This window comes from Pyxicephalus adspersus, chromosome 2, assembly GCF_032062135.1.
Source record: "Pyxicephalus adspersus chromosome 2, UCB_Pads_2.0, whole genome shotgun sequence".
NCBI classification, from domain to species: domain Eukaryota; kingdom Metazoa; phylum Chordata; class Amphibia; order Anura; family Pyxicephalidae; genus Pyxicephalus; species Pyxicephalus adspersus.
Genome location: NC_092859.1, coordinates 77,966,012 through 77,978,610, shown reverse-complemented (window position 1 = coordinate 77,978,610; position 12,599 = coordinate 77,966,012). Strand labels below are relative to the sequence as shown.

Sequence of the window (12,599 nt, the reverse complement as noted above, 5' to 3'; positions counted from 1 at the left end):
ACACTGCCAATGAGAACTGCAGCACTATAGCCATCTGTGCAATGCCAAATTCACACCTGACCAGTTTCATTACTGTATATTTCAGATTTATTAAATCTGCCACAGCAGATTGCCCATAATAGAAAGAATCAGGCCATCGTTATTAAACGTGACAACAGCAAAGTAAATTTCATTATGCAAACATAATTATGTTTAGTGACAACAAAGCTAATTATTAATTCACTTGGCCTCCTAGCAGTCTGTGCAGTTTGGAAGTCACCAACAGTTGTTACAGCAGAACTGTACAATGCAGATGTCTACTAGTCTTCACGCACTGGGCAAAACTGATTAGGTGCAGAATGCAATTTATATTTAGCAAGACAACATGGAAATGATACAGCATGAATACAACATTTGTGCATGTTGAGACGTAAAAATACCTTTAGGCATGCTAGGTAATAATATATTATGTTTCCATTACACAAATCTAGGTTTGTTTTATTGGAAAACTGTAAGGGCTCTAAATCTCTGAAAATAAGCTAAAAAAATCACCACTGAGCAATACTATACAAATTTGCAAGCCATCCAGAGAACAGGCTGACTGAGTTCCTAAAAAATGAAAACTTTGTGTTGCAAGACCATTTTAGTAATTTTAATAGCCTTTGCTGGAAAATATGTACCAAATATATACTAATATCAATATACAGCTCTCTATGGCATACAGCAAAGGAGTTCATGCTGGAAAACTAATGAAATTAGAAAAACCGAGATTGTCTTAAAACAAAAGAAGAATAGTTTTCCTACAAAGAGAAGCCGAAATAAAACAATAAAGATACAGCAGTCTGCATAGTTTCCGTTCATTCCATACATTCAAGGCTTTTCTGTTACCCCAGACTTGGACAGATGTCTTGTGCTGCCCCCTTCCTTCTTCAGTCAACTGGCAGATTGTATTGGCACACTGACAAGATCAATTGGCAAGCAGAAAAAGTGAGATAGATTGATCCCAAGAAAGATCAACCAATATATATTATAGGGCCATAGGTTTCTACACTCTTGACCACCAAACCTTTTTGTGCTTCTTCCCATCCCCAAACCTTCCACCCCTTTTGGGAGATTTTGGAGTGTGTGGAATTTTTGCTATATTCAGTCATTTGACATTTTTAGAGATCAGGTTGCAATGTTGAGTGAATAGACCTGGCTAGCAATCTGTATAACAATTAATCTAAAAGGTCTTTAAGATTCTGTGCAGGTTATTCTAGTTCCTCTACATCAAACTAGTCAAACCATATGTTTAAAGAAGTGACTTTGTACACAAGAACAGTTTTATTAAAACATAAAAGGACCTTTCCTTAGCTAGGTAAACCTTGTTCAGTTGTTATGGCTTTCCAATGATAAATGAGAGCTTTTTTCAATATATGTAATGTTCCTCCCAACTGGAATGGCTGGTGTAAGATATATCATACAGGCATTGCAAGATGAAGTTATGCTTGCACATCGTACATTTCTCTTGGGTTTACCGTTTAACATACTTTCTTCCTGTGCAAGCGCAGACTATTTCAAACCATTTGAATTGCTTAATGGTGTCAAAAAAGAGAACAATATACAAAACATTTTCTATCAGCCTTGGCCATCTCATAGTATACTATAAAATGCAGGCCTTTTATTAGAAGGAATGATTATCCATGACCGTGACAATTAAACATTCCATATTACAATTAAATTAACAGCCCAAGGACTATTTCACCGATCACAAAATATTACAATGCCATTGGGTTTTTCAGCCACATGGACATTAGAGTTGCCACAAATTAATAATTAAATCTCTGTCAAAAGTGTTTTTGAGACCACTTGAGACCACTTTGAGACATACAAACCATATAGACATACCTAAAAATGTATATTCCAATCAGTTCTGTCCTAAAATAACAAAAATCTATATTCCCGCAATATTAACTTTCAAATCAGAGATTTCCACAGTACTAATTTTTGCTGCAATTGGGTTCCTTGAACATGACTAGGTAGCGAAAATAGAAGCAGTGAAGAGTTATCTGTCACTTTGTATTCTCTTCCAATTAGCATGCTTATAGTCAGCCCATGACCTGATTGCCTCCTTGTACTGCTTCTTCTTCTTACTCTCCATCTCTGCATCCCGGGCACTTACAGAGCTTGCATTTAAAAAAGTACATTTAACGGTGTATTAGTGATAACAAAGCTGCATCCATTGTGTTTTTTAAGACAAAGTATTTCACTGTGCCCAAAATTTGCCCAGCCCAAGATATTATTATATATCCCAAGCCATAAAATAATAAGTACTAAATACTTTGGGGTCAATTAACAAAATCATCACTGTGTGCTTTTATCTTTACTATCTGTTTAGAAATGTTACATAAGTTAATTTACAAATTTTAATTCCTTACGTTACCAATACACCATATGCAATATTTTATGTAGAATTTTAACACTATTCATTAATATGTATTTATGTCGATGAAACATATTACACAATACTCCTTGGTCATGTCACTAACTAACCCTCAGAGGAGCTCACAATATACAATGTCTTTATCATAGCCTAAGGACAGCTATTGGGGAAGACAATTACCTCTTGGCTTGTTTTTCTGGGACGAAGTTAAGATGTTCAAAAGAAACACATGCCTAAATAAAAAGAACATGCAAATTCCATGAAGATGTTGTTCCAGCCAAGATTTTACTTGGAACCCTAATTCTTTAACACCAAAGGCGCTAATTCTCCATACAACCACGTATTTCCATTAGGTTGGATGGTTACATATTATGTCTACAGAGGATGGCAAGAAAAATAATTGAGTTGGTTAAATTAAAAGGCAATGTGGAAAACACAGCACCATGTAATATTTATATTTGTGAATTGAATCTTTCATGGGAAAATTATTATGAGATAAAAAATGATGTAAAACTATTTGCCATAAGAGTATTGTTATAGCAAAGATGAATGTTTTATATTTATCTCCAAAAAAAAAAATAACAACAGATCAGCATATATTATTAAATTATTATTATTATTATTATTAAACAGGATTTATATAGCGCCAACATATTACGCAGCGCTGTACATTACATAGGGTTTGATAAGATTAATAGCGTCCCAGTATCTGTAAACCTGTCAGGTGTATTGTGAAGAAAAAGGAAGTTGGGTTTAAATGTTATCTTCATGTACCAGACACACAAAAGGCAATGACTGCTTGTACCACACAGTGATATCACACTGTTCTGTATAATCCATATAGCATTGTGTGCAGCTAATGTTCATTACAATAAATTCAGTGACAGTAAATCTGAGCATGCAACACTCACTCCTATAGCACTGTGCACTCTTGGAAATCCCCATAATACTACAAACACTGGAGAGGAACAAGTCGTAACACTTTTACACATACAGCAAACGTATGCATCCATTAGGCTTTCCAATGCTATTGAACTGCTGCCATTAGGGGAATCACTACATATAGCATCTAACTGTGGCTACCTAATAGAGAATACATGGAGGGAGCTTTGGGTGGCTGAACAGCTGGCAAAGGGACAACCACCAGGAGACATGTGGGAAGGCATGTTCCCACCGTGGGTCTGAACCTGACCATTGTCTCAGCTTTTCTTTTATATGAATTGATGGTTCATAGTATGATTATTAGACGCATGCAAGTTAAAGCATGAAGTGCTATTTCAACCACCTTATTCTTGGCTCTTTATACTTAAACAGCAATTGTCTTGACTGAGAAGTGCAGAACTATTAGCCAATCATGCCCTGCTGAAGTACAAATGTGCTGATAGGAAACGTACTGTCAGAAGAGCCTTAAGAAGACTATTCAATAGGTTTCTGCTCCTATACAATTTTGTCAGCAGACGGATGGTATACTTTTGAACATACTGAGTTATTATTAGCCTTATTGGAAAATTCTTATTAGAAAGGACTTTGGCAGGTGCACATGTATGTATTTCTGCAGTGTTAATGGCTGCCCTGTGAGATCAAACACAATGCAATAAAAGCCAATAAAAAGGCTGACTTTTTAGTACTTTACACCAATTTGTTAAAGCTGTTGCACTAAACTTCAATTAAAAGCTAACGCAGATGACACAAATATATATATTGAAGCCGCTTTACCTATCAAAGGACTTTTTGTTCTTTCCAGCATGTTCCAAATTCACTAATAACTAATAATACAATCTGTTGACCTGACTCTTGTCTGCTGTAGTTGCCCCTACCTAGCTAGCTAGGTTGCCTCCTCAATTTATAGAGTTCTGCTGTGGAATGAATTACAACAAATTGATTTTTTTAGTATTTTTTTTATACTTGATTACATACTTTCATTAACGGATGTTAGTTTGCATGAGGAAGAACAAATTTATATTTGTTTATATTTTTATGAAGCAAATTGGTATACAATGTAACAGACAATAAAATGTGATGAGTAATCATACATGAAAACAAATAAACAATATTACATAAAATTAAGCTCAAAGGATTTATCTCCATGATGATACCATTTAAAAGACCCAGTATTCTTTTATATATTATAGCGGCCTATGATCAGTCTTTTCTGCCAACCCCTCCGGCTGTGTGTTCATGCTTATCATCTCAGTTACAATGTTCTCTGTTTTTACATACAACACAATAAAGCTACCTACCTCCTATCGAGAGACATGCACAGCGGTGATTAATCAGTCCCTGCCAGAAAAAGGGTTGTATAGCATTAACCCTAGTCAAAGAAGCGGCTGTATGGGGGATCCCTCTAATTGCTGACTACCATACTTCCAATGCATAGACTGTGCTCTCCTATGAGCAAAACAAGCACATACACAGAGCAGCCAAGAATCTGAAATGTGTGTCTTTAAAAACTCCCAAACCTGTCAATTCTCTGCATGTAAAGTTAGGGGGATCACACAAATGTGTGTAAAAGGTCTACTCTGCTCATAATCCGTACATTCACATTTTTCTAATTAAAATGTATGGGTAAATCTTGAAATGAAGATAAACAGAACCTTAGGACATAAAATAAAAATATATAATAATCTATCTAATTATGGTGTCTTGCTGGTCAGAGTACACCAGAGTTTGGTAAACCAAGGTGGTTATATTTAACTACCACATCTTATGTGGTCCACATGTCGTTGGATCTAAAAATACATTAGAACTTATAATAAAATGTTCAGGGATGCTATGCTCAGAACTAGATGTGATCCTTTAAAAATGTGACACACACTCTACTAAGAATGAATATGTTTTTCTAAGAAGGAAAACATGTATTTTTATTAAAGAATAGCTGTTCTTCTATCACTATATATTACTTAAATAGCAGCAAAATAATTGTTATAATAAGTAAAATTATGTGTCACAATATTTTAGCTACAAAGTTACAAAAGAAGCTGCAACCAATTACAAAGACAGTTTTCTTATGTGTTAATGACATTTACAAAATCTATTTCTGTGTACCACAGTCACATCCTTTTGACTTCTTACAGTAAATTGATCTTTTATTACAATGTCTCTGGGGTGTACATTTCCATAGTCCATGAGGTCATTTTCAAAGTAGCAGAATAGTGAATGTTGCTTTACAAAGTTATGGTACTTTTACATGCATTGGGGTAAAACGCACTTGGTAAGGCACAACACAATGCGCTGATTTATCAAAGCTCTCCAAGTCTGGAGAAGATTTATAGAAGATAGATCATGGGAGATCCAGCAAACCTGCAATAGATCTGGTTCAGGATCTAAACATCACCTAATAGCAAAAAATGTGAAATTAATTCCAGGTTTGCCGAGTCACTGAGGTTCTCCTTTCTTCTCCAGTCTTTAAAAACTTTAATAAATCAGGCCAAGCTGGAAGCATTTTGTTATTCATTTACAATGACATCTGAATGTAGAAATACAGTAAGTACAGGTGGAATTGCTTTTGTTGTATTCTGACAACTCATTCTCAATGATCTGAGTACCTCCATACAACACACATCAACGTGCAAAATACCACATGTCAATGTGTGCAGTAACGCACCACAATGGAATGTACAAGTGTGAAAGGACAATAAAGACTTTCCCTGGTCTATATAAAATAGTTGTTTGGCTTTGTCAACATGACAGATATGCTATACAGGTATGACTGGGATTACTTATAGTTCAGCTTTAGTCCCGTTGGTTGAACGCATTACATTTATGACTTTTTGCCAAATACTATTGTTTCCCAGCTGTTCTAACACGGAAATAAATGGAAGTAGCCGAGTGCCAATGTCTCCCTTTAAAGTGTACTCATGTGTCACTGCAGTATGTCTGAACTCCCACCATGCTTAGCATAGCCATTGCAAGCCAAGCAGAGCATTTCTTCTTCTGACAAATGGCTCAGACACTTATTGCTACATTACCTTGCACCAAGCATTTTCTTTGACTATTCTCAATGATAGCAAGTGTGCAAATCACTAGCTAACAATAGCCTACCTTGGTGTTAGTCAATCATTGGCGGTCATTTAATAAATGAGCACATTGTTCACTTTACCAAGTAAACCTATACTCATGTTAAACACCTCAAACAATCAGGGGAAAAATTGGAATTTCTATTTGCTTATAAATGAAAGACTGAATTTTTTTATTAAAGCAAAGAATGAATCAGAGTCCATGTAAATGTTACTTTCTTTGTGTTTAAATAAAAAATGAAAATATTACAGATTTATTCCAAATACCATAAGTATGTAAAATGCCACACACAAATCTATATATAATAACACACAACTATTTACAAATATAGCTACAATTTTATGTAAATCACCTGTCTGACATTCATTCAGGCATAATACAAAGAAAAGACAGCTCCAAGAGCGATAATGATGTGCAAAGTGCCCTCATCTGCTGTATGCAAACCCATTTCACATCACTCTTGTAGAAAGATTTCTACATGGGAAGATTCCCCATCCTTCTACATAAAAGATCACATATTCGTATTTCAGTATACACTTTCAATTATGTTCATTTAAATAGACCAAATCTTCCGATGAATCAGTACTACAACTTTACTGGATGGTGTGTCAATCTGTACAAATCCTAAAAGTTAGATGGAAGAATATTTCCTAAACTCAGCCTGGAAAGAACACATCAGCCAGCCAATGTCTTTTATAAAATGTCCTGGTAATAGAAACTATGAGTCTCTAGGTCCTTCAAAGTGCTACTTGTTTCCTAGATCCGTCACACTGGCTTCTTAAATATATATTAATGTATTTACTACTGCATTACCCATATGTTAAAATGTTAGAAAAATGCTTCTGCTTTTTTTGTGCCTGGTAAATATAACCCCCTCCCCCCCAATCTTGTACAAAGCCAGCATTATATACCAATTTGCAATTATTTGACACGCTGACATAGCCCTATGCCAGTAAGGATAACCCTTCCCTTGTAGCTCAGGCAGTCTTTTATTAAAGTGTGACCAGACCATCAATAACAAACAAAAATGTCACATAATAATAAAGCATTTGTGCTATTGATTAATATGATAAATAGTCATTACTGTTTTGATCAGATGGTAACAGATGCATTGAAGGGGTGAATACAAAGTGGGGGATCTAACCCAGCTCTAATTCAGCAGTATAACTGGATCATATAGCAAAACAATGTATTTGCATTTAGAAATTTCACAAGGTACAGCTGGCATTAGCATATAGGAAATATTTGTTGGCTTCAGTTTGAAAACTTCCCCAAATGCATATGTGTTTCTTAGGAAATTAATGGATGGAAATGTAGAGTAATGCTGAAGTTTTAGCAGGGAAGTCATCAGATGATGATCCCAGCACCTGCTATATATTCACATTTGTATCAATCAGTATTGGGCACCAGGCCCATCACCCTCGCCCCATTATTATGATAAAAATCATCTACCCCACATTTATTAGTTCTTAGGCATCCTAACAGGTCATGCTTCCCATCACTCTATGTATAATATCTTCACCTCCAATCAATCTAGAAAAACACATCCTGTTATCAGTCATATGAGAAAAATATACCATATGACATTCACTCAATGATTGCAGTGCCACTTATGTCCCAATAATGGTCACAGCAAAGTAGAAGAAAATACAGACACCAATCTTTGTGTAAAATGCAATGAGCCCAGAGGCTGCAGAGGAGCCAAGTGGCAAAGGCAGCCAAAAACAAGAGGCAGTGCCCAACTTTATGTGTCTATTGTTGTCAACACAAGCACATGTCACTTGGCTCCCTAAAGGCTCCATCTGGCTTCTAGATGGCACTGATATTCCATGAATTATTCATTCATTTAGCCACCCATGACAAGCACATAGAGTCAATCAGTACACAATGAAATCATGCGATACAAGCCATAGCACAGGGATCTATCCTTATCATGGGCAGCCTGGCACAGGGTATATTGGAGGCAGTATGGGCAGCCTGGGACAGGGTATATTATGGGCAGCCTGGCACAGGGTATATTAGAGGCATTACGGGCAGCCTGGCATAGGGCATATTGGAGGCAATTAGAGGCAGTATGGGCAGCCTGGCACAGGGTATATTAGAGGCATTATGGGCAGCCTGGGACAGGGTATATTAGAGGCATGCACAGGGTATATTTTTGGCAGATGCTGGGTATATTAGAGGCATGATGGGCAGCCTGGCACAGGGTATATTAGAGGCATGATGGGCAGCCTGGCACAGGGTATATTTTGGGTAGATGCTGGGTAAATTAGAGGCCTCCCTTACCTGGATGTAACATACTTTGGAAATAGAAGATGACCAGGACGAAGGATCCTAAGCAAGTGACCAGCACCATCCTGCAGATCCGATTCATCCTCATGACCTCCATGAGAGCTTGCTTCATAGTGCTGCCTGGGAGGATGGATGCAGCCTGGCAGTGCTGCTTCTCTGTAGGGTGTGGATGGCTCCGGAAAGTTGCCCTGCCCTGTGTGCCTGTCTTCTCCTCATGGACTGGCACAGGTCAGCATGCCAGTGTTCACATGCCTCTAGGCTGGCATTGCACACAGATGTGTGGGGAGGTGTGCAGGAGGTGATGCTGCTATAGGGATGCTCAGGGTGTCTGCATATATGTCAGTGTGACAGCCGTCCAGGAGGGTGCTGATGGCAGTGATGATGTGGATGAGAGCAGCCGCCTGTCTGTCTGTCTGTGCACCGGGCAGAGGCTCAGCTGCTCTGACAGTGAGCGGTAGCGGAGCGGAGCCTGACGCCGGCCAGCAGCACAGCCCGCTCCTCCTTCTTTTGTTTACCGGCTGGATACAATCAATGCACCGTCCGCGCTGCCATCTGCTGGGCACTGCCTGTCATTACATCTCCCGGTCTCTTCACGAGGACCAGCACTAAACAAAAATAATAAAACTTCAAAGATTTTTATTGTTTCTCTACCTTCCTGACAACTGCACAGCTCATTTCTTGTAGGGGTGTCAGAGTGACAGGAAGTATGGGAAAATTAGGTTACAGACAGATATAAAAACCTGACAATTATGTTGCCCTCTATGTAAGTGAAAATATGGAGATGTTATAGAAAATATAACCAGACCGCAGACGTCTGATAGTTTAACAATCACACCTATTTCCACCACAGCCCAGAGAAAAGGGGTCCTGTCTGTGGCTGCTAAATAGGGGTGTATTGTCCCTAATCTCTAACACCATTGCAGGTCACACCCCCCACATCTCTGAAAAGTTGCCCTGAGCAATGCGGCCTTCTTGGCCCCGAGTTGGGTGGCAGTTTGTGGCAGCAGGAAGGTCGCACTCCTCAGAGATCTCTCAGCACTTTTGTAAAGATGCAGCAAAGATGGGTCTGGGGTGGTGGCAGTGCTGGGTGAATCTACAGTGCAGCAATTATTATTATTAATAATAATAAACAGGATTTATATAGCCCCAACATATTATGCAGCGCTGTACATTAAATAGGGGTTGCAAATGACAGACAGATACAGACAGTGACACGGGAGGAGGAGAGGACCCTGCCCCGAAGAGCTTACAATCTAGGAGTAAGGGATGATAGTAGTTAGGACAAGATTTTTTCCTTGGGACTTTATGGGAGGCCCACTGGTATCTAGTTACCCACACGGCCTCACTAGTTACCTTTTACCAACACCCTTGTCAGAGACCACTTCTACATACTGCATGATACATGGACACATTGGGCCTGATTTTTAAAGCTCTCGATGATTGGTGAAGATAGACTTGGAGAAGCTGGGTGATCCAGCAAACTTGGAAGGGATGTGGTCCAGTATTGAAAACATTTGCCTAATAGCAAATCCAATTCTAGATTTGTTGGATCACCCAGGTTCTGCCATGATAGATCTGAGACATCACCTGTCTGAACTAACAATGCCAGGAATATGCGGTAGGTACGGGGGAGGTTTCCTGAGCCTAAGGAGCCATTTGATAAAAAATAGAAAGGATTACACCAACCTTTCTCAAGACTTTTACCTAAAGTCCACTTAAAATATATTTCAGGTAAACCTTCCTGAAATGTTTTTATTGGTGGCCAGTGGAAAGAATGACCTCCTACAGTGGTAGCTATATTACCACATGTATAGACACCTAAGAACATCATGATGTAGCTGATATAACTGGATCTAGCAAGTAGTGTTGGCCTCCGAACTATGCAGGCATCATCAATGGGAAGTCAATCAGCCACAATAAGAGGAGCCCCTAGCAGAGTGTAGAAGAACCTTGGGGTTCCACAGAACCCCGATTGAAAATTGAATGATTAAACTAACATTTTGGATATTGGAAATATGAAATGTTACTCAGAGGTTGCATTTTGCTATATTGTGTATCTCTGTTTAAGAGAGAAATATTTGTACAGTAAAGAACAGTTATTGTTCACAAGCTCTGCAATCATCTTGTTACAGTATCTAACACAAAAATCGAAACAATGCTGAATCATCTTCACAAGAAGAGAAGCAGAATAAAGATTATCATCAGCCAAGAAACCAATGGAAGAATTATCACACAAGATTCTGATTCCGGATCAGATGTGTATGCAAAGGAAATACAGCTTCCTCTAATTTAGCAAAACATTTCTGATGATGATGATGATGATATATTTGCCACCTACGCAAGTACTGATTTTTTTTCAACCATGTATGACATGATTGTGGCTGCAACATGTACCACTTAAATTCATAGGGAACAAAATGGTGAAGTTTATCTGCCAGTGTCTACCAGTGCAGACTTTGCAGAGCTATGTTTGTGGGAGGATTTAGAATTAAGCTGTGATCTTGTAAATCTGTCTGATAACATAGTTACATGGTAAGTCAGGTTGAAAAAAGACATAAGTCCATCCATTTCAACCACTAGGGTAAGTAAACATATCCCAGATATTAAAACCTATGGAAAGAGTTGATCTATAACATGTATTGTCTATTGCGGCGAATCGGGCCTTTCTCGCTTACCGAAAATGTAAGCGAGAACGGCCTTCTAATTCGCGGAGAGGTTGAGCTCTCGCCGAACAGGCTGCATCCCTGGAAATCTTCTGCGATCCCCAGGCACTAGAGGTTAATTAACCTCTAGTGCCCCAGAGATCGCACACTCTTCTCAATGAATGCAGACACAGCTGCTATCATTGAGAAGATGCCCAGAACAGGAGAAGCTCCTGACATTGTAATTAAAGTATCTCTTACAAATGATACATTTGTAAATGTAACAAATGTATCATTTGTAAGAGATATAACAATGTTAGGAGGTTCCCCTTTTCCGGGCATCTTCTCAATGATTGCAGCTGTGGCTGTGGCTGCATTCATTAAAAAGAGTGTGCGATCCCCGGGGTACTAGAGGTTAATTAACCTCCAGTGCCCGGGGATTACACGAACGGGATGATTTCCAGTGCAGAATGCAGCTCTGGGAATCCTCCTGTTTTAATTAAACCTCCTCCGATGGTTTCACTAAATCGGTTCGCCAAAATTTTGCAGAACCAATGGAAGCTCGAGGAAATTTTCACGAGAATGCCAGAGGCATTCTCACTTATCCCTAGTCTTAATATTTCTGTTCACTACCTGCAACTGACCACATGAACTTGCAATAATTAAAAGAACATTTACAAAGCTACACTAGTCTTATGATTTCCAAATAATTGTTTTTTTTATTCCTAATGCAAGAATTTTGGAATTATTTTATACACTAACTCATTGATGGTTTTATTGATGTATTTGTAGGAAAGAAAGAAAAGGAATGTAAATTATATCACACTCAGCTAGGCTTCAGTGTCAAGAAGCAAGTTGTGTGCAATACACATTTTAACACAATTGTGCTTTATAACTGTTGTGAAGTAAGGCCATGACACTGCTTTATAATTTACACGTGTGCATTCTAATACAGCAAAAACGCGTTTGCATTATGTCAGGCATTACCTTGCCTTGCATAATGGCACAATAATTTGAATTGACTGCCAAAGCTCCAAAATAAACCTGCACCGTTTTTACCCAAACACAGCGCATAACAGGACAATGCAGGCAGGGTCAGACTAGGGACTTGAGACCCACCAGAGAAAGCGAGAAAGAAGAGACTGACACAACATAAACCTATTTTTGTAAGGCAGAAGGTATCAGGGGCTCTACCATGGGGCTAGCTGGCTGACCTGTGACCCTTTATATGACCAAAAATACATTAC

At 38.5% G+C, this 12,599-nt stretch overlaps 1 protein-coding gene across 2 annotated transcripts in view; it reads right to left on the bottom strand.

Annotated features, from left to right (window-relative positions):
* Positions 1-9,193, bottom strand: part of CHST11 (carbohydrate sulfotransferase 11) — an 88,633-nt gene extending 79,440 nt beyond the window's left edge. The window contains exon 1 of one of the 2 annotated variants that reach the window (XM_072401166.1): positions 8,705-9,193. In XM_072401166.1, the coding sequence (XP_072257267.1) occupies positions 8,705-8,822 (118 nt within the window). In that variant the 5' untranslated portion in view covers positions 8,823-9,193. The remainder of the gene's footprint in view (positions 1-8,704) is intronic. The other variant, XM_072401167.1, reaches the window with a different exon arrangement.
* Between the last annotated feature and the right edge of the window lie 3,406 nt (positions 9,194-12,599).